The 23,373-nt window shown below is 46.9% G+C and overlaps 1 protein-coding gene across 1 annotated transcript in view; it reads right to left on the reverse strand.

Annotated features, from left to right (window-relative positions):
* Positions 1–23,373, reverse strand: part of LOC139262393 (isthmin-2-like) — a 49,645-nt gene that overhangs the window by 19,632 nt on the left and 6,640 nt on the right. Inside the window, exon 2 of the mRNA XM_070877581.1 lies at positions 9,097–9,348. Coding sequence (XP_070733682.1) covers positions 9,097–9,348 — 252 coding nt within the window. The remainder of the gene's footprint in view (positions 1–9,096; positions 9,349–23,373) is intronic.

Raw genomic sequence — 23,373 nt, forward strand, 5'->3', positions numbered from 1 at the left:
GCATATGTCCTCCTAGGTGATTTGTAGGATCTTGCGGAGACATCGTTGGTGATATTTCTCCAATGACTTGAGGTGTCCACTGTACATGGTCCATGTCTCTGAGCCACACAGGAGGGCGGGTATTACTACAGCCCTGTAGACCATGAGCTTGGTGGTAGATTTGAGGGCCTGGTCTTCGAACACTCTTTTCCTCAGGCGGCCGAAGGTTGCACTGACGCACTGGAGTGGGTGTAATAATAATATAAGATGAATTAAGGGAATCCAGGACCAGTCATAGAACAAAGGTCTGGGAGCAGGTACCAGGCCTGCCCTCTCAAGCAGGGGACTGGTGTGTGGAGCGGCCTGCATAAGGTGGGTGAGAAAACCTCATGAAGAGATTCGGAAAAGGGCCGATCAAAAATGGAAGATAAAAGCACCCAATTAAGTACTGGAAGGAAATGAGGGGAGGGTAGATCAAATACACTGAATTGTTGTTAGTTTTAATGGATAGCAGGAAAATGCTTTGAAATGATCAGAAAGTTTCTTTTTGGCCTTGTTCTGAGTAATGAGGAGTTGACTCAAAATAGTCATTTGCTTTGAGGATTATTGACGCCCAATTATTGCCGGCTGTGTTGCTAGGGGCTGTTCTTAAGATAGCTTCGCTTCCTGTTATTTTTAACGTTGGGCTTAATTATTCAATTATATTTTTATTTTGTTTCTAGTGGACTGAATAGAATGACTGTTGAAACCACAGCGGGCTCCTGTTGTAGAGCAGTGGTTTTGGAGATGATGCTTCAGCCTTTGGATGCTGCAGTTATTCCAGGCCGGTCAGTCCAGATGTCAACACCCCCTGAGGTGTCACCGCGATGAATCCAACCCTTTGAATGGTTGCACGACGACAAACGCACTTGGTGGCAGAGGTGGCAATGTAATACTGAGAGCTCATTTCACTTTCAGTTGTTCATGTGTTCTTGACCTAGAGGCAGTGCAGGCAAGGTGGCATTTATTGCCCGCCCCCTCATTGGCATCAAGCATCGGCCACATATTGCGGGACTGCAACCGCATATAGACCAGGCGCTCTTTCATGGCAGAACCAGCTTGTACAACAATCCAGTAGCTTTCAGGTGCCAGTCCATAAATTACCAGATTTATCAAATTCAGTTTCAACAATTTGCCAAGGCGGGATTTTAACTCTCAGCTTCTGATTTACTAGTCCACCACCATAACCACTACACTGCCACACATTCCTTCACTTCAGTGCAACCTGCACTTTTTGGGGAGGTAATTTTTCTCCTCTCTCTCGCGCTCCTACCCCTGAAGATGTTTGCTGAGATACAGTTCCAGCGACCTTGCCCAAGTGGTCGTTATTCACTTGTGAGCCTGGTCATTGAGTCTTGACCCGGAGCGGACTGGCTATTCAGGGAATCAGGAGATTTCCCAAATGCTCCTGGGAATATACGTTCATATGAAGTATACATTCACAGAGTTTTGTAGTTCCCATTACATAGTGTTGTGTGGCACCCATTACATGTTCCTGTGTAGTGCACATTATATTGTGTGTAAACAACTACAACTTGCATTTATATAGTGCCTTTAATGTAGTCAACCGTCTCAAGGCACTTCACAGGAGCGTTACCAAACAAAATTTGACACCGAGCCACATAAGGAGATATTAGGATAGATGACCAAAAGCTTGGTCAAAGAGGTGTAACGCCCATTGCATTGGGCTGTATAATGCCCATTACATGGGGCTGTGTAATGCCCATTGCATAGTGCTGTGTAATGTCCATTACATTGGGCTGTGTAATGTCCATTATATGGGACTGTGTAATGTCCATTACATTGGGCTGTGTAATAGAAACATAGAAACATAGAAAATAGGTGCAGGAGTAGGCTATTTGGCCCTTCGAGCCTCCACCACCATTCAATAAGATCATGGCTGATCATTCACCTCAGTACCCCTTTCCCGCTTTCTCTCCATACCCCTTGATCCCTTTAGCCGTAAGGGCCATATCTAACTCCCTCTTGAATATATCCAATGAACTGGCATCAACGACTCTCTGCGGTAGGGAATTCCACAGGTTAACAACTCTCTGAGTGAAGAAGTTTCTCCTCATCTCAGTCCTACATGGTGTCCATTACATGGTGCTGTGTACTGCCCATTATATGGGGCTGTGTAATGCCCAGTACGTAGTGCTGTGTGATGCCCATTGGTGCTGTGTAATGCCAATTACATGGGGCTGTGTGTCACCCATTACATGGGGCTATGTGACGCCCATTACATGGGGCTGTGTAATGCCCATTACATGGGGCTGTGTGTCGCCCATTACATGGGGCTGTGTGTCGCCCATTACATGGGGCTGTGTGACGCCCATTACATGGGGCTGTGTGATGCCCATTACATGGGGCTGTGTGACGCCCATTACATGGGGCTGTGTGATGCCCATTACATGGGGCTGTGTGTCGCCCATTACATGGGGCTGTGTGACGCCCATTACATGGGGCTGTGTGTCGCCCATTACATGGGGCTGTGTGACGCCCATTACGTGGGGCTGTGTGACGCCCATTACGTGGGGCTGTGTGACGCCCATTACGTGGGGCTGTGTGACGCCCATTACATGGGGCTGTGTGACGCCCATTACATGGGGCTGTGTGTCGCCCATTACATGGGGCTGTGTGACGCCCATTACATGGGGCTGTATGTCGCCCATTACATGGGGCTGTGTGACGCCCATTACGTGGGGCTGTGTGTCGCCCATTACATGGGGCTGTGTGACGCCCATTACATGGAGCTGTGTGTCGCCCATTACGTGGGGCTGTGTGACGCCCATTACGTGGGGCTGTGTGTCGCCCGTTACATGGGGCTGTGTGTCGCCCATTACATGGGGCTGTGTGTCGCCCATTACATGGGGCTGTGTGACGCCCATTACGTGGGGCTGTGTGTCACCCATTACATGGGGCTGTGTGACGCCCATTACATGGGGCTGTGTGTCGCCCATTACATGGGGCTGTGTGTCGCCCGTTATCAATTGTCACGATTCGGAACATAAACGATATAAAATTCTTCAGCCCTGGGCTGTGTGGGAAATTTAAAATCCACAGGGCAGCATTCAGAATGTAGAAGGAACAAGAACCAGCGTTACCAGGGAGGTGTTAGAGAGCTATCGGGGCATCATAAGGGTTATCAGGCCAAGGGTGATCAGGTCAAAGGTTATCAGTATAGATCGGAATGGGTCATCAGGGTGACGATTCTGTTATCAATCCAGATGATCCCTGAACTGACTGATTTTTAAACTGTTCGAAACCTTCAGCCTCAAGCTATAAGATTTGCTGTGCTCCAGTGCACAGTGCCAGTATCTGTGGCACACTGATGGCGTGTTTCCTTCCTCTTTGTGACTGTCTCAGTGAATGCATTCATTAACTCTTCCTCTGCAAAAATACGAGTTATTACTTTTGGTGCAATTGGGCTTAACATTGCCAAAGGCAAGATGTCTGCAGCCATGGCTGTCTGTTTGAAGCTTTAAACGGTGTCAAAGGTTCAACTCGGTTGCATTTATGACCAGGTCAATCTTTACAGTTCTGGCACTCGACTGAAGAACTGGCCTTTGGACCCATGGGATACCGATCGTCCCATTGTGGGCCCCACCCCCAAAAGTGCCTGATTGAACCTGGGTGGCCAAGACTAAAAGTATTTTTAATGATTTTATTAAAGAAAGTAACTAGAAATAGTGGATTGGGTATAATATTTGTTTAAAAAGTTAAGACAACACAAACAAGAGAGAGAGCGAGACAGAGAGATAGAGAGGAGGGTAAAAGATATGGAGGGCTGAAGGATTAATATTATAGTAATAAAGCTTTTCCTCACAACGAATCAGCTTTTATCTAATCTCAGTGGTTATTGCAGCATCAGTGTGTGAGCTGAGAATGTTTTTTTAATTGTCCAAAACCAGGAAACTGACATTTCCTTGGATAGGTCAGCAGTTTAAGGGTTAAAATCCACTATTTAATTTTTTTTTCAGGTATTTGAGGAGTTTTCAATGGACACAGCAAAAAAAAAGGCTTTAATTCTTTAATACTCTACCACCGAACAGTTTGTTTAACTGGTTCTGACACGGGGTCCCCACTTTACCAACAGCAACTTGTATCTACATCGTGCCTTTAATGCAGAAAAACATCCCAAGGCGTTTCACAGAGGCGCGAGGCAAAACAAATGGATGGCGAGCCGAAGTAGATGAGATTAGGAAGGGTAACCAGCTTGGTCAAAGAGGAAGGAGTTTTCAGGAGGGTCTTAAAGGAAGAGAGGGACAGGGGTTTAGGGAGGGAATTCCAAAGCGTGGGGCCAAACACCTGAAGGCACGGCCACTAAAGGTGGGGCGAAGGAAGGAGAGGAGCACAAGAGGCCAGAGTCAGAGGAACGGAGAGGTTGGGTAGAGGGGCAGCAGTAGGGCTGCAGAAGGTTACATAGATAGGGAGAGACAAGGTCATGAAGAGATTACACAAGGATGAGAATTTTTTATCTGAGGCATTGAGGGACAGGTTCCAGCGTAGGTCAGTGAGTACAGGTGTGATGGTGCAGGGTAGAATACTGACAGCAGAGATTTGGAAGAGCTGAAGTTAATGGAGGGTGGAGGGTGGGAGGCCGGCCAGTGAAGCACTGAAATAGTTGAGTCTGGAGGTGACAAAGGCATTATTGGAGTATTTCAGTCACAGATGGGCTGAGGCAGAGGTAGAGGTGGGAGATGTTATGGAGGTGGACAGATGCATTCTTTGTGATGGAGGTCACAAGCTCAGCTTGGGGTTAAATAGGTTCAAGCTTGCAAACAGTCCAGTTCAGCCTGAGACAATGGTGGAGCGTGAGATGGAATCAGTAGTAAAGCTGATGGAGTTTGTGATAGGGCCGAAGATGATGGCATTGGTCCTCCCAGCGTTTAACTGAAGGAAATTGCAGTTCTTCCAAAATTGAATGCTGGACAAGCAGTCCGACAGCAAAGAAGCAAGGGAGGGGTAGTAGAGAAGTAGAGCTTGGTGTCGTCAGCATACATATGGAAGCTGACCTAATGTCTCCAGATGATGCTGTGGAGAGGCAGAATGTAAACGAGGAGGAGGAAGTGTGCCTGGATAGATCTCTGGGGACTCCTGAAGTTACCGTGCAGGGTGGGAAGAGAAGCCATTGCTGAAGGTGCTCTGACTAGGATCAGGTACAAGAAGAGAATTAAGATAGGGTAGTCCCACAAAGATGGACAGCAAAAGAGAGGCATTGGAGGAAGATGGTGTGGTCAATCGTGCCAAAGGCTGTAGTAAGGTAGAAGATGGATAATGGATGACAGTCAGTCACAGTGAATATAGTTTGTGACTTTTGTTAGGGCTGTTTTGGTGCTATAGGAGGGGTGCAAACCTAATTGGAGAGATTCAAATATGGAGTTGTGAGGAAAATGGGCATGGATTTTGGAAGCAACAACATATTCAAGAATTTTGGAGTGGAAAAGGAGTTTCCAGATGGGGTGGTAGTTTGCAAGAACAGAGCGGTCAGGAGTTGTTGTTTTTTGAGGATTGGGATGATGACAGTGGTTTTGAAAGAGTGGGGACAGTACTTGAAGAGGGAATTATTTACAATGTCAACTAGCATAGGGGCCAGGAAGGGAAGTTGGGTGGTGAACAGTTTAGTGAGAAGGGGATTGAGGAAACAGGAGGTGGGACTCATGGACAAGATGTACTCAGAGAGGACATTTCGGAGGGAGATGAGAGATAAACTAGAGAGAGATAGGGGTTCATGGCTAGGTTCGGCGGGGGGGGTGGGGGAGGATTGACTTGGCGAAAGTGGCGGGGGGGTGAAGCAGCAATGGTAACTGAACAGTTGGGTCTCTATCTTAACATAAGAAATAGGAGCAGGAGTAGGCCATACAGCCCCTCGAGCCTGCTCCGCCATTTAATGCGATCATGGCTGATCCGATCATGGGCTCAGGTCCACTTCCCTGCCCGCTCTTCATAACCTCTTATTCCCTTATCTTTTAAGAAACTGTCTATTTCTGTCTTAAATGTATTCAATGTCTGAGCTTCCACAGCTCTTTGAGGCAGCAAATTCCACAGATTTACAACCCTCTGAGAGAAGAAATTTCTCCTCATCTCAGTTTTAAATGGGCGGCCCCTTATTCTAAGATTATGCCCTCTAGTTCTAGTCTCCCCCATCAGTGGAAACATCCTCTCTGCATCCACCTTGTCAAGCCCCCTCATAATCTTATACGTTTCAATAAGATCACCTCTCATTCTTCTGAATTCCAACCTACTCAACCTTTCCTCATAAGTCAAGCCCCTCATCTCTGGGATCAACCTCGTGAACCTTCTCTGAACTGCCTCCACAGAAAATATATCCTTTCGTAAATATGGAAATCAAAACTGCACGCAGTATTCCAGGTGTGACCTCACCAATACCCTGTACAACTGTAGCAAGACTTCCCTACTTTTATACTCCATCCCCTTTGCAATAAAGGCAAAGATTCCATTGGCCTTCCTGATCACTTGCTGTACCTGCATACTATCCTTTTGTGTTTCGTGCACAAGTACCCCCAGGTCCCGCTGTACTGCATCACTTTGCAATCTTTCTCCATTTAAGTAATAACTTGCTCTTTGATTTTTTTCTGCCAAAGTGCATGACCTCACACTTTCCAACATTATACTCCATCTGCCAAATGTATGCCCACTCACTTAGCCTGCCTATGTTCTTTTGCAGATTTTTTGTGTTCTCCTCACACATTGCTTTTCCTCCCATCTTTGTATCGTCGGCAAACTTGGCTATGTTACACTCGGTACCTTCCTCCAAGTCGTTAATATAGATTGTATATAGTTGGGGTCCCAGCACTGATCCCTGCGGCACCCCACTGGTTACTGATTGCCAACCCAAGAATGAACCATTTATCCCTACTCTCTGTTTTCTGATCGTTAGCCAATCCTCTATCCATGCTAATATATTACCCCCCAACCCCGTGAACTTTTATCTTGTGCAGTAACCTTTTATGTGGCACCTTGTCAAATGCCTTCTGGAAGTCCAAATAAACCACATCCACTGGTTCTCCTTTATCCACCCTGTTCGTTCCATCCTCAAAGAATTCTAACAAATTTGTCAAACGTGACTTCCCCTTCATAAATCCACGCTGACTCTGCCTGACCGAATTTTTCTTTTCCAAATGTCCTGCTTCTGCTTCTTTAATAATGGACTCCAACATCGTCCCAATCACAGATATTAGACTAACTGGTCTATAGTTTCCCGCTTTTTGTCTGCCTCCTTTTTTAAATAGGGGCGTTACATTTGCAGTTGGTGACTATGAGCTCCTCATATTTGATATTAGAGATGAGTGTGGGTGGGGCAGGTGAGAGGGGTTCAAGGAAGCTGTTAGTAATAGTCAAAGGATGTTCTCCAGGATGGTCCTCTAGTAGTGGGTGCTTTTAGCAGAGAAGACAATGAGACCCAATAGTGCTGGATGTGCATCAGCCAGATCTGGTGATGGATGTCTAAACCAATTGTTCACCTAATCCACTCAAGTCTGTGCCTCGAACTTGAGGCAGTGAAGATAGATACCATACCAGAGGGAGCAACTGGGATTGGAGACAGTGAAGATTTTTTCACAGGACAGGGACACCTAAGCGAGCAGTTGAGCAAATCGACAGCTACAGAGGCAATGAATAAAGTACTATCCTGTCTTTTCTCTTTGCACATGCTGATGGCCTTGCTGCATAGCTTCAGCATTTTCCCTGTTCATGATGAACTGGCCCCAGTCTGTCAATGTCTAAGAACGCTATATGTTTAAGGGACAGTGTCAGCTGTGGCTCAGTGGGTAGCACATTCATCTCTGAGTCAGAAGGTTGTGGGCTCAAGTCCCATTCCACAGACTTGCGCACAAGAATCTAGGCTGACACTCCCAGTGCAGTGTTGAGGGAGTGCTGCACTGTCGGAGGTGCCGTCTTTTGGAGGTGGCGTTAAACTGAGGCCCGTCTGCTCTCTCAGGTGGACGTAAAAGATCCCATGGCACTATTTTGAAGAAGAGCAGGGAAGTTATCCCCGGTGTCCTGACCAATATTTATCCCTCAATCAACATCACTAAAACAGATTATCTGGTCATTATCACACTGCTGTTTGTGGGAGCTCGCTGTGCACAAATTGGCTGTTACATTTCCTACATTACATAAAAACATAAGAACATAAGAAATAGGAACAGGAGTGGGCCATACGGCCCCTCGAGCTTGCTCTGCCATTCAATATCATGGCTTATCTTTACAACAGTGACCACACTCCAAAAGGTACTGCTTTGGGATGACCAGTGCTATATAAATGCAAGTCTTTCTCAGGGTGAAGGGAGAGAAAATTCTCAACTTGGCTGAGGGTTGCATATCCCCAGTGATTCATGATATTGTAGCAGTGGGGGTGGGGAATGAGAAAGGGCGCAAGTCCTCAGTGAAAACATTAAAAGATGGAGAGAAAAAGACTAGTGGTTGATCATGCACAGAGACAGGATAGGTTTGCCTTCCTTCAAATGCTCTGGAACCATTCTGTGACCGTAACAATTAGATCAGGCAGAGTCCAGTATTAACTCATCTGCAGATTTTTGTTATGGTGTATAAGAAGGTTTCAATGAATTGTCTCTCGAGCTCTTATATCACATCCCTGTAGAACAAAGGGTTTTGGGGGGACCAGAAGAGATTTTACCCACAAAATATTACATACATGGAAGAATCAGACTCCCGGCAAAAATGGTTGAAGAGGCATCGATTAAAGTAGCTGGATCCTGGATGAACATTTGGTTGGAAATGGTACTGGAGGCTACAGGAATAGATATGGGGGGGCGGGGGGGGGGGGGCTAGATACTGCACAAGACTCAATGGTTCCTGTGCTTCAATGTTTGAGGGGAGGACACTGTTCGTAAAGGGGTTGAATATTCTGAAATTTTGCTCAATAATGTCTGGGGATCAGAGACCGTTTATGCAGAACTTGCCCTCGGGAGGTTGAATGGGCGAGGCAGAGTCCATGATAGGATAGGGTGCACCAGGACTGAGGAAGGAATTGGCTTGACGGGACATCTCTTGTCCTCTAGCTTACAGTCAGAGCACAGCAATCGTTTCCCTCACCTGAATGTTTGGGTTCTGAGCGTTGAGATCGGCGTTAGTCAGGTCGGGGAAGTTCTTCAGGTCCAGGACGAATGGATTCACTTCCTCCAAGTTGGAGCCAAAGTTCGGTTGTGCCTGGACGCCTTGCGCCCGTTGAGGTGACCACCGGCGCTTGTGGCGGTGCTGGCTCTTCGATTTCCAGCTCTTCAGCTTGTTATTGTCCGGCATCATCTCCGGTCCCTGAGTCGACCTTGAAATCGAGTGGCTTTTGACCTTGAAAGGAAACATGAAATCAAGACGTGTGATTTATAATTTGAGAAAATATCATGAGCAATTTTTTTTGAAGAAGTTTGTTCATTTATTTTACTCTCCCTTGACTCCCCATCTGACGAAGGTGCTGACTCTTGCTTGGGTAACAACAACAACAACATATATTTATATAGCACCTTTGATGTAGTAAAATGTCCCAAGGCGCTTCACAGCCGTATTATAAGGCAAAACAGGTAAGTTTGACACCGAGCCACATAAGAAGAAATTACTGCAGATGACCAAAAGCTCGGTTAAAGAGGTAGGTTTTCAGGAGCGTCTTAAAGATGGAAAGAGAGGGAGAGAGGGAGTTCCAGAGCTTAGGGCCCAATCACGGCCACCGCTGGTTGAGCAGTTATAATCAGGTATGCTCAAGAGGGCCAGAATTTGAGGTGGGGTTGTGAGGCTGAAAGAGTAACGGTTCAAACAAGCCCCTGTTCACGGCCATGAGCCTATTCAGGGCCTGGTTTTCCAGAGGCTCCTACCAGAGGACAGTACTGGTCCCTGCTCATGCTCACCTGGGCCAAAACCTTCCGTTGAAGTTGATTAAGACTAATTCTGCGGCAGTGATGGAGCAATTGCTGTGTTGTAATGTTATAAGCTTTACATCATGGAGCTATAGAGAGAAAGATAATACAGCCTGGCCCCTCTACATATTACCTTGATGTCCCAGTAAGGGGATGTATTTATTTTAGGCAGGGGCTCTGCTTCCTTATGAGGATGTTTTGTGGGACCCGCTGTGAAACATGAGCCCACGGGTTTAATGAGATGTGTCAACCTCAATTGAAAGGATTGTATTTATTGACTGCAAGAGGGGCTCTTGTGGCATTACTCCCAGTCAGACGCAGTTTTATAATGACAGGACTGTCTTACCTTGTAACGCACAATGCGTAGATAGATAGATTTTTGGACTCTTGGGGAATCAAGGGATATGGGGATCAGGTGGGAAAGTGGAGTTGAAGTCAAAAATCAGCCATGATCTTATTCATTGGCGGAGCAGGCTCAAAGGGCTGTGTGGCCTACTCCTGCCCCTAATTCTTATGTTCTTATGTATTATTCTGCAGCTGAGATGGACTTATGTTGAAACTAGCCTGTCTTCTTTATTACTTTGGGGCTTTAAACAGAACCTGTCAATGAGAGTTTAATTGCTATTTGGTGCAGGAAATTTGTGGCTTGGATTGTATTTGTAAATTTTAGCCTCCAGGTCATAAAAACAAGCACAAGATGGCTGTCTTTCCTGCCCTTCTTTTTATACTTTGGACACTTTGAAGTGTAACATCTAGATTGTGATGGTTGCTCTCAAAACCTTTATATATAATCATAGCTTTGACAAAACTGTTCAATTTAAACCAAAATCGATCAACCTTTGAAATCCAAAGACAGGTCCTTCATTAATAAAAAGAACATTAACATATTTATTTTTCAACAATAACTTATAGAGCCTTTAATATACAGAAATGTCCCAAGGCGCTTTACAAAGAAGGCATCAAGCGGGTGTTTAAAGGGTTAAATTACGAGGACAGGTTGCATAGACTAGACTTGTATTCCCTCGAGGATAGAAGATAGAAGATTAAGGGACGATCTAATTAAAGTATTTAAGATGATTGAAGGGTTTGATAGGATTGAGAGAGAGAAACTATTTCCTCTGGTGGGTGAGTCAAGAACAAGGGAGCATAACTGTAAAATTAGAGCCAGGGGTGATATCAGGAAGCAGTTCTTCACACAAAGGGTAGTGGAAATCTGAAGTTCTCCCAAAAAGGCTGGGTCATTTGAAAAACTAAGATTGATAGATTTTTGTTAGGCAAAGGTATTAAGGGAAATGGAGTCAGGGTGGGTAAGTGGAATTAAAGTACAGATCAGCCATGATTTAATTGAATGACAGAACAGGTTAAAGGGCCTGAATCATCTACTCTATGTCAGCTATGGCTCAGTGGGTAGCACTCTCGCCTGAGTCAGAAGGTTGTGGGTTCAAGTCCCACTCCAGAGATTTGAGCACAAAAATCTAGGCTGACACTCAGGGAGTGCTGCACTGTCTGAGGTGCCATCTTTCAGATTAGATACTAAACCGAGGCCCCGTCTGCTCTCTCAGGTGGATGTAAAAGATCCCATAGCGCTATTTTGAAGATGAGCAGTGGCGTTATCCCCGGTATCCGAGCCAATATTTAACATCATATATACAGATTATCTGGTCATTATCACATTGCTGTTTGTGGGACCTTGCTGTGCGCAAGTTGTATTTAATTGGCTGTAAACACGTTGGGGCGTCCTGAGGTTATGAAAGGCAATATATAAATGCAAGTCTTTCTTTTCTCTTTTGACTCCTATTCCTAGTTCAGAGAAGATTTAAGGTGTGGCTGTAGAGATAGATTTTGAGGAGGCTTTTGGTGGGGAGTTGAGAGAGGTATCAAGGTTCAAGGAGTGCGCAATGGCGGGCTGGCTAATGGCTCTGCCACTGTTGGAGGATGAAGGTGGGCAGGTTGAGAGGTGCACAGTAGGCTAGGGTTAGAAGACCAGAGGGTGCAAGTTGAGACGTGGGACTGGAGGACATGGCCGATGTAGGGCGGAGCAATCAAACCACTCTGGCTCTCCAATATTTTATTCTGTTTCAATTTCAGAATTGCACCCCTCGCTGCTTTTCTCTCTCCCCCAGTGCCACCCCCACCAAATACATTTACTGCTGTGATGGTATTCCATGACAGGAAGAACATGAGGGTGGGAAAACACCAAGGAAACAGCAGAGGATTGAAGGCCTACAGAAAGAATCGCACCCTACTGAAGTGGAAAAACACTGTGCAGCTGTCACTGCCAGGATAACGCTGTTTAAAAATGGGAAAGGTTATGAGGTACTTGAGAGAAATATCTTTGGAAGAATAACAAAGGGAGAAGGCATTGAGTTTGAGAGCTCTGAGAACGACATCCCTGCCAAGATAAATTCAGCAAATTCCACCAGTAAAGTGAGACTTCCCAACCCACAGAGCAAGTGCGTTTGTTCTCTCTCTGACTCTGCCGCATGTACATTTTTTGTTGTTACTTTTTTTATCCTTTCGCAGTTTCCTGTGGTGCTTTTCACAGCTGATGAGTATAGCATTAGCATTCCTTCATCTCGACTAATTGCGGAGATCAACCATGAGGAATGCAGCAAACACTGGGCATCGAGAACAACTCATGGGAATTTTCCAGGGAGGGGCTCGATCTTCTCAAGACCCGCTGGGCAGGAGCGTGCATCTTGTGACTGGAAGTCAGCCATGTTTTCAAAGCCTTTTATCAGCGGGATTTATTTAGCCGGGGGTGGGGGAGAAATATTTCACATGTGGTGCAGGGCTGTGTGCTAAAGCTGTCTGTTCAACACCATTGATCAAACAGCTTTTCAAATAATTGACAAAAGAACCAGGAGGCGAAATGAGGAGAAAATGATTAACGCAGCGAGTTGTTGCGATGTGGAATGCGCTGCCTGAGGGGGCGTTGGAAGCAGATTCAATAATAACTTTCAAAAGGGAATTGGATAAATACTTGAAGGGAAAAGTTTTACAGGGCTATGAGGACAGAGCAGAAAGAAAGAACTTGCATTTCTGTAGCGCCTTTTACGACCACCAGGTGACCCAAAGCGCCTTACAGCCAATAAAGTACTTTTTGAAGTGAAGTCACTGTTGTAATGTAGAAAACGTGGCAGCCAATTTGCACACAGCAGCAATGTGATAATGATCAGATAGCAGGGATTGGAACTAATTAGATAGCTCTTTCAAAGAGCCGCCAGAGACACGATGGGCTGAATGGACTTTTTGTGTGCTGAATGTTTCTATGTAGCAGTGCTTATGTCAAAAGACTCCCCTCCCACCCCCAGCCTAATTAACCACTGCGAAAGAGGCTGCTACATGCCTTACTTTGTTTGGGAATCAGTCCTGTACTAATGCTTTTCTGTAACTAACTGCCAGGAGGGTGCGCGTGAGTGGTTGGGTTGCCAACCTTCCAGGATTGCCCTGGAGTCTCCAGGAATTAAAGATTAATCTCCTGGACACTGCTACGAGCAAAGCCAGGAGAAAAATAATAGTAGTCATCAAAAAATGTATTTAACAACACTTTTTTTTTGTTTTCATAAGATTACATAGGATATACGACACAGAAACAGGCCAGTCGGCCCAACCAGTCCATGCCGGTGTTTATGCTCCACTCGAGCCTCCTCCCGTCTTTCCTCATCGAACTCTATCAGCATCACCCTCTATTCCCTTCTCCCTCATATGCTTGTCGAGCCTCCCCTTAAATACATCTATGCTATTCGCTTCAACCACTCCTTGTGGTGGTGAGTTCTGCATTCTCACCACTCTTTGTAAAAAAGTTTCTTCTGAATTCCCTATTGGATAGAAACATAGAAACATAGAAAATAAGTGCAGGAGTAGGCCATTCGGCCCTTCGAGCCTGCACCACCATTCAATAAGATCATGGCTGATCATTCCTTCAGTACCCCTTTCCTGCTTTCTCTCCATACCCCTTGATTCCTTTAGCCTGAAGGGCCATATCTAACTTCCTCTTGAATATATCCAATGAACTGGCAACTCTCTGCGGCAGGGAATTCCACAGGTTAACAACTCTCTGAGTGAAGAAGTTTCTCCTCATCTCAGTCCTAAATGGCCTGCCCCTTATCCTAAGACTGTGTCCCCTGGTTCTGGACTTCCCCAACATCGGGAACATTCTACCCGCATCTAACCTGTCCAGTCCCGTCAGAATCTTATATGTTTCTATGAGATCCCCTCTCATCCTTCTAAACTCCAGTGTATAAAGGCCCAGTTGATCCAGTCTCTCCTCATGTGTCAGTCCAGCCATCCCTGGAATCAGTCTGATGAACCTTCGCTGCACTCCCTCAATAGCAAGAACGTCCTTCCTCAGATTAGGAGGCCAAAACTGAACACAATATTCCAGGTGGAGCCTCACCAAAGCCCTGTACAACTGCAGTAAGACTTCCCTGCTCCTATACTCAAATTTCCTTGCTATGAAGGCCAACATACCATTTGCCTTCTTCACCGCCTGCTGTACCTGCATGCCAACTTTCAATGACTGATGAACCATGATACCCAGATCTCGCTGCACCTCCCCTTTTCCTAATCTGCCGCCATTCAAATAATATTCTGCCTTCGTGTTTTTGCCCCCAAAGTGGATAACCTCACATTTATCCACATTATACTGCATCTGCCATGTATTTGCCCACTCACCTAACCTGTCCAAGTCACACTGCAGCCTCTTAGCGTCCTCCTCACAGCTCACACCACCATTATCTTGGTGACTATCTTATATTGATGGCCTCTAGTTATGCTCTTCCCCCAAATGGAAACATTCTCTCTGCATCGACTCTATCAAAACCTTTCATAATTTATCAGTTATAAAAAATATTGTAAAATTGGGGGTGGCGGGGAAAGCTGATTTAACTGAGTGGGGCAGTTAAAGGCAGGAGGACGTGTAATGAAACCTCTAAGAATATAAGAACTCTAATGAGCGGTCAAGTTAATCCTCCGATTGCCTCTCCTCTGGCGAAACATTGGAACACCAGCACGGTTTGCAACTCTATCAATCCTAATTGTAGCGTAAAGTTGGCGAAATACAGTGTAGGCCATCGCTCGCGGGCGTGCCACCTTCAGAGCAGCAGCTTTCAAAGTGACGCACTCTTGGGGACTCATTATCCTAACTTGCTACACACCCAAAGGAAAAACAGTGCTCCCACCACCGAAAGTATTTTTAATTAATGCACAGTTACAGAAATAATGCATTCGTCACTCAACACTATGCTCCTGGCCTGCCCACTCCCAGATGAAGGAAAAGAATGAATGAATGAATGGACAGCCTTCATGCAGCACTTTTCATATCTCTGGACATCCCAGATCACTTCACAAACAACAAATTACTTTTGAAGTGTAGTCACCTCCACCAGCCCTATAGTTCTCAGAGATCTCTAAGCTCCTCCAATTCTGGCCTCTTATACATCCCTGATTTTAATCGCTCCACCATTGGTGACCGTGCCATCAGCTGTCTAGGCCCTGAGCTCTGGAATCCCCTTCCTAAGCCTCTCCGCCTCTCTCCTCCTCCTTTAAGATGCTTCTTAAAACCTACCTCTTTGACCAAGGTTTTGGTCACTTGTCCTCATATCTCATGTACCTCGGTGTCGAGGTTTGTTTGTTAACACTCTTGTGACATTTTACTGCTTTAAAGGCACTAATGTTGGTCAGGACACCGGGGAGAACTCCCCTACTCTTCTTCGAATAGTGCCGTGGGATCTGAAACGTCTCAGCAAAAAGACAGCCCCTCCTCAAACAGTGTAGCACTCCCTCAGTACGGCATCAGGGTATCAGCTGAGACTTGGGACTTGTCCTGGGACTTGAACCATGACCTTCTGGCACCGAGGTGAGAGTGATACCAACATCACTAAAAGGACACACAAACTGTAATGTGATAATGACCAGGTAATCTGCTTTAGGGATGTTGGTTGAGATAAATATTGGCCAGGACACTGGGGAGAACTCCCCTGCTCCTCTTTGATTGGTGCATGGAAGCTTTCACATCAACTGGGAGAGCAGGTGGACTTGTGGAACTCTTGAGATCACTTGTAGAACCCCTAAAACATCTGTGTCTTGCAATTTGAAAATTTATGATCAAGTCAGAGAAAGGTCTTTCCTCAATCCCACCATTTTACACTGAACCCATCCTTCTGAAAGAAATAATAATGACAATACTGCCCCCTGATGGGTCCATTAGTAAATGCACTGCACAGTGAAGAAGTGAGCCATATAGACCAGCAAGATATCAGATTCCATCCCTGGTCTGTGCCGAGTTAACTGAGCTTAATTGGTTCTTCAACTGACCTCAGCATCCCTGGATGAGAGAGGTATCCCTGCTCCCGATTGCTATCTGTTGACCCCTGCTGGAAAGTGCAGGAATGTGGCTGTTGCCTTAGCACATGTCAAGGCAGTGCCGCCCACAGTCAAATAGCCTTCTGAGATTTCCTGTCTAGGTGTCAGTCTTGGCTCAGTTGGTATCACTTTCACCTCGGTGTCAGAAGGTCGTCGTTCACGTCCCAGGACTTGAGCACATAATCTCAGCTGACACTCTGGTGCCGTACTGAGAGGGTGCTACAGTATCTTAGGTGCTGCCTTTTCGATGGGATGTTTAAGATCCCATGGCACTATTTGAAGAAGAGTTCTCACCTGGTGTCCTGGCCAACATTATTTTTCAACCAACATCACTAAAACAGTTTTTAATTGGTCATTTATTTCATTGCTGTTCTTGGGAGCTTGCTGTGCGCAAATTGGCTGTCGTGATTCCGACCTTACAACAGCGACTGCACTTCAAAAAGTACTTCATTGGCTGTAAAGTGCTTTGTGACATCCTGAGGTCATAAATGCAAGTCTCCCTTTATTTCACATTAAGATTTAACGCTGTACTGAAACTCCATAGTGCCTCAGGAATTGTAACCCTGCATTATTCAGAATAAGAGCAGAGAAAGTTGGTGAAATAAAGGGTTAATTGTTTTAAAAATGCAGAACCGGAGTCGAAAACCTTGTACTTTTATTTCCTACCAAATTTGACTATTGGTCTTCACGAAGAAAAAAAAGTGGCTCGATTTTTGCAGGCTGTCATAGGCTAAACTAATTAACTATTTGGTTAGTGGCATAAATAACCATTTGGTTAGTGGCATTAATACAGTGGATGCTTGGACCTAGAGGCAGTATTGTAACCTCAGTCATCTCCCCTTCCACTTTGCCTTGCAAGTCAGATAGTCATTAAAATAGTTTCAATCTCAGATTGATCACCCAAGCACAGTGTAACTGATACTGCTGGATACAGCTGGATAGTGAAGTTCAGGGCAGAATCACATAACTGCTGACCTATCCCTACTCTCAGGTCATCCTTCACCCTGCCATCACACTCTAATAGTCAACCCAATGTTCACATCGCTCTCATATGCACGTAGAGTGAAAGAGAGAAGAGGAAATAGAGGAAAGCGAGGAAGAAAGACAGACAGACATTAGATGGACACGAGGAAAGGGGACAGAGAATGAGAAAACAAAGAAAGAGTTGTGTATGAGATACAGAGGGCGAAGGTATCAAGTAAAGTGAGAGACAGTCAAAAAAAAAGCAATGGGACAGAAGGCAGAATAAAAAGTGAGAGAGAAAGAAAGTAAGCAGGAATAGGGAGTAAGGGAGGAAGTGCAAGATGGAAATCGAGAGAAAAAGGTGCACACACATGCGCATACTTACACAGGCACTCACATGCTCACACAAACACAAGCACATGCGCACACACATACTCAGGCACATAAAGGGATCAAGGGGTATGGAGATAAAGCAGGAATGGGGTACTGAAGTTGCATGATCAGCCATGATCATATCGAATGGTGGTACAGGCTCGAAGGGCCGAATGGCCTACTCCTGCATCTATTTTCTATGTTTCTATGTTTCTATACACACACAAACACAGGCACAGGCACATACACAAATACAGGCACATGCACACACAAACACATGCACATACTCTGGCACATACATACACACTCAGGCACATACACACAAACACAGGCACACATGCACGTGTACACATGTACCTACATGCACACACAAACACAGGCACATGTACACACACATGCACATGCGCACACAAAGCATCATCATCAATAGGCGGTCTCTCGAACGAGGATGACTTGCTTTCATATGAGTTTCTGTTATGAATGTAACTATGTAATACTTGCCATTGGAAGGCGTAATTGTTGGAGTCCTAATGGTCACCTGCATACACGTGCAGAGCCAATATAAAAGGTTGGCTGCCATGTTGTTTAGGCACTCTGAAGTTGTAATAAAGAAGACTAAGGTCACACTAAGTTTAGCTCACAGTACTCAGCCTCGTGGAGGTCCTCTATACACAACAATTACGAACCTTCAAGCAACCATGGCTGCCGTTGGAATATTAGAGAGATTCGTAGAGGGTGAAGATTGGGAAGCCTTCGTCGAGCGTCTCGACCAGTACTTCGTGGCCAACGAGCTGGAAGGAGACACTAACGCGGTTAAGCGCAGGGCGGTTCTCCTCACCGTCTGTGGGCCTAAAATATACGGCCTCATCAAGAATCTGCTCGCACCGACAAAAGCAACGGAGAAGGAATATACAGTGCTATACACGCTAGTTCGGGAGCACCTCAAGCTGAAGGAGAGTATCCTCATGGCCAGATATTGTTTTTACACGCACCATTGCTCCGGGGGCCAGGACGTGGCGGATTATGTTGCCGACCTGAGACGCCTTGCATGACCTTGCGATTTTGGAGCTGCGTTGGGGCAAATGCTGCGGGACTTTTTCGTGCTGGGCATCAGCCACGAGGTCATTCTTTGAAAGCTGCTGGCTGCCAAAATCCTAGACCTGAGCAGGGCCGTCGCGATCGCCCAGGCATACATAGCCACGTACGATAACATCAAATAGATATCTTCTCAACATCGAAGCTCACCGGCAAGTACTGTGCATAAAATGACGTTGCTAGCAGGTCGAACTGCATATGGCAGGGCCTATACGTCTGTGACTGCAAGACCTGTGATGACCTGGAGTCTGCCATCAGGGGTGAATGTGAATCCATTAGCACCGTGTTGGCACTGCGGGGGTAATCATTGGGCCATCAATGTCGATTCAAGCACTACGTGCGCAAAGGTTGCACAACGATGGGCACCTCCAACGAATGTGCAAACGTACTGCGACATACCACGTGGCAGAGGCTGATCGATCCGGCGTGGATCACACAGCACAGGCAACTCAACCTGAGGAAGAAGTGTATGGGGTACATACCTTCACCACCAAGAGCCCTCCTATAATGCTGAAAGTCAAATTAAATGGAGTTCCAGTATCCATGGAGTTGGACACTGGTGCGAGTCAGTCTATGTTTCTATGTTTCTATAATGAGCCAGAAGGCTTTCGTGAAACTATGGGGCAATAAAGCACAAAGGCCGAACTGAGCCCGATTAATGCAAAGCTGCGTACCTACACCAAAGAGCTCATACCAATCATTGGAAGTGCGGCAGTGAAGGTATCGTATGATGGAGCTGTGCATGACCTATCATTGTGGATTGTTCCAGGCAATGGCCCAACACTGTTCGGCAGAAGCTGGCTAGAAAAGATTAGATGGAATTGGAACGACATCAAAGCACTATCTTCAGTGGATGACGCCTCGTGTGCTCAAGTGCTGAGCAAGTTTCCCTCGTTATTTGAACCAGGCATAGGCAACTTCACAGGCGCCACAGTACAGATCCATCTAGGCCCCGATGCACAGCCCATCCATCACAAGGCTCGGGCGGTTCCGTACATGATGAGGGAGAAAGTCGAGATCGAACTGGACAGACTCCAACGCGAAGGAATCATATCGGCAGTCGAGTTCAACGAATGGGCCAGTCCAATTGTTCCGGTGTTGAAAAGCGATGACACGGTCAGAATCTGCGGAGACTGCAAGGTAACGATTAACCGAGTCTCACTACAGGACCAGTACCCGTTGCCCAAGGCGGATGACCTGTTCGCAACGTTAGCGAGGGGGGGGGGGGGGAAGTCGTTCACCAAGTTGGACCGAACTTCCGCCTACATGACACAGGAGTTGGCTGAATTTTCGAAAAGACTGACGTGCATCAACACGCGCAAAGGGCTGTTTATATACCATAGGTGCCCTTTTGGGATTCGCTCGGCTGTAGCCATTTTGCAGAGAAACGTGGAGAGTTTGCTGACATCTGTTCCGCGCACCGTTGTGTTTCAAGACGATCGCTGGTCGTGACACCATCGAACATCTACACAACCTCATCCTGGAAGAGGTTCTAAGTCGCCTAGACAGAGTGGGACTCAGGCTGAAATGCTCCAAGTGTGTTTTTCTGGTGCCAGAAGTCGAATTTTTGGGGAGAAAGATTGCAGCAGACGGCATCAGGCCCACGGACTCAAAGACAGAGGCCATCAAGAATGCACGGAGCTGCATTCGATCCTGGGACTCCTCAACTATTTTGTTAACTTTCTACCCAGGTTGAGCACGTTGTTAGAGCCTTTGCACATATTGCTACATAAGGGTGACGACGGGGTTTGGGGCAAATCTCAAGACATAGCCTTTGAGAAGGCCAGGAAACTAAATTACTTGTACACTATGACCCATGTAAACGTTTAGTGCTAGCTTGTGACGCCGCATCGTACGGGGTCGGCTGTGTGTTACAGCAAGCCAATATATCGGGCAACCTCCAACCCGTTGCATACGCATCTAGAAGTCTGTCTAAGGCTGAGAGAGCCTATAGTATGGTCGAGAAAGAGGCGTTAGATGTTTCTTTTATGAATGTAACTATGTTATACTTGCCACCAGAGGGCGCGATTGCTGGAGTCCAAATGGTCACCTGCACACACGTGCAGGGCCAGTATAAAATGTTGGCTGCCATGTCGTTTAGGCACTCTGGAGTTGTAATAAAGAAGACTAAGGTCACACTAAGTCAGTACTCAGCCTCGTGGAGTTCTTCTATACACAACAGTTTTAATGAAGGACCTGATGTTCCAGTCCTGAACTCCAATTGAGGGGGTGGAAGATGCCTGTGCATGGATTTTTTGACCCTTGCACACCAGCCACCACATGGGTTTGACAGAGCTAGGCCTTTATCCAGTAGCAAGGGTTAACCAGGACGGCTGGAGACCTGCTCTGCTGCACGGACCTAGTGCGCACACATATCACAGTGTGGGCTGGCCCATGCTGCCCCTGGGCCCTCGGCTCTGCTGGGCCCCGTACCCTCATTCACCGTACCTCTGCCACGATCTCTCACCGCTCCTCCGCCACAAAAACACTCGCCGCACCTCCGCCACGATCCCTCGCCGCTCCTCCGCCACAAAAACACTCGCCGCACCTCCGCCATGATCTCTCGCCGCTCCTCCGCCACAATCCCTCACCGCTCCTCCGCCACAAAAGCACTCGCCGCACCTCCGCCATGATCTCTCGCCGCTCCTCCGCCACAATCCCTCACCGCTCCTCCGCCACAAAAACACTCGCCGCACCTCCGCCACGATCCCTCGCCGCTCCTCCGCCACAAAAACACTCGCCGCACCTCCGCCATGATCTCTCGCCGCTCCTCCGCCACAATCCCTCACCGCTCCTCCGCCACAAAAGCACTCGCCGCACCTCCGCCATGATCTCTCGCCGCTCCTCCGCCACAATCCCTCACCGCTCCTCCGCCACAAAAACACTCGCCGCACCTCCGCCACGATCTCCCGCCACACCAAACATTCGCCAAACCTTTGTCACGATCACCCATCAAATCTCAGCCACGATCCCTCAGCACTCCTCCACCCCGATCACGCGTCGCAAGTTAACCACGACCTTCCCGCTCCTCTGCTGTACTAGGGCCCTGCTGATGCTCCTGCCCACGCTCCAAATGGCGACCTGGGTCCTGATGACATCACCCAGTTGCCCACCTCGAAGCTGTCGCACAATTGTGTCAGCTCGCGCTGGAAGCTGCAGTGGCCGCGCTCCAGCTCTTTTTATAACCCCGACCTGCGCAGATGTTCTCCAGGGCTATAAAAAGAGCTGGAGCGCCGGGCCCTGGGACATCGTGGGCCACTCTGACCTGCGAGAGAACATCTCCGAGGGTCGGGGCTATAAAAAGAGCTAGAGCGTCAGGCCCTGGGACACACAAACACAGGCACACACACACACACGGACACATACAGGCACACACGCACACATACACATGCACATAAACACAGGCACACACACACATACACGGACACATACAGGCACACATGCACACAAACACATGCACATAAACACAGGCACACACACACACGGACACACACAGGCACACACGCGCACACACACACATGCACATAAACACAGGCACACACACACACACACGGACACATACAGGCACACACGCACACACACACATGCACATAAACACAGGCACACACACACACACACACACAGACACATACAAGCACACACACACACATGCACACAAACACAGGCACACACACATACATGGACACATACAGGCACACACGCACACACACACATGCATGCAAACACAAGCAGATGCACACACAAACGAACACCTTCGGCGTGGTTTTGTGGATCAGGAGTAGAAACGGCTTATTTTCTCCTCCCTAGTCCACTGACGCAAAGCCCATTCCTCATGCCCAAGCTCAGATCAACTGACTCAGCTCAGGGCTCGAACCTGGGACCTTCCTTGGAGAGTAACAGGTTCACCCTCCGAGCCACTGGCATTTCATTTTTTTTTAAGGGGAGTCCTTCTATTATGACTTTTATGCAAAACAAGTTATTAAAATGCAGAATATTCAGCCTCATTATTACCACCCAGACCCCAGCAGTGATGTTGCTGCCCATCTGTTTGGGGTCGAGTTTGAGAGTGGCTTTTAGTATCACAGATATTTGTACTGAGGCATCAACACTGAATCGCCCCGTAAGCCTTCAGAGGCTCATTAAAGCCAAGAGCTGTGCCCATTGGACTTTGTCTCACCTGCAATTGGGAACAGATGAGTTCTGAAATAATCCTCCTCACCACAGAGATCAAAAGCAGATCACAACTCACAGAGCAGCGGGAAGTGGTGTCTCCTCACCAGAATGTACTGGAGCTCAGTTATGAGAGCTTCCGAAAGACACATAAATCATCCCAGGAAAGGTCGGGAGGTTTAGTAAGAAAAGGGTCTGTAAACAAGGCATCTGGTAATCTTTGCTCCCTTCCACCCTCTCACAGACCTTCCCTTTTGTTCTTTCCTCCTCTCCCTCCTTTCCCAGCCCCTGCACTTGCTTAAACATCGATTTCATCTCTCTTTTTCCAGTTCTGACGAAAGCTCATCGACCTGAAACCTTAACTCTGTTTCTCTCTCCACAGATGCTGCCTGACCTGCCGAGTATTTCCAGCATTTTCTGTTTTTATACCCGGTAATCTTGTTGCGTTCAAAGTCCTTAGGCTACCTGGATTTGCAGAATCTCAAGTGAGGTACTGAGC

This window comes from Pristiophorus japonicus, chromosome 4 (genome assembly GCF_044704955.1).
Source record: "Pristiophorus japonicus isolate sPriJap1 chromosome 4, sPriJap1.hap1, whole genome shotgun sequence".
Taxonomy (NCBI): domain Eukaryota; kingdom Metazoa; phylum Chordata; class Chondrichthyes; family Pristiophoridae; genus Pristiophorus; species Pristiophorus japonicus.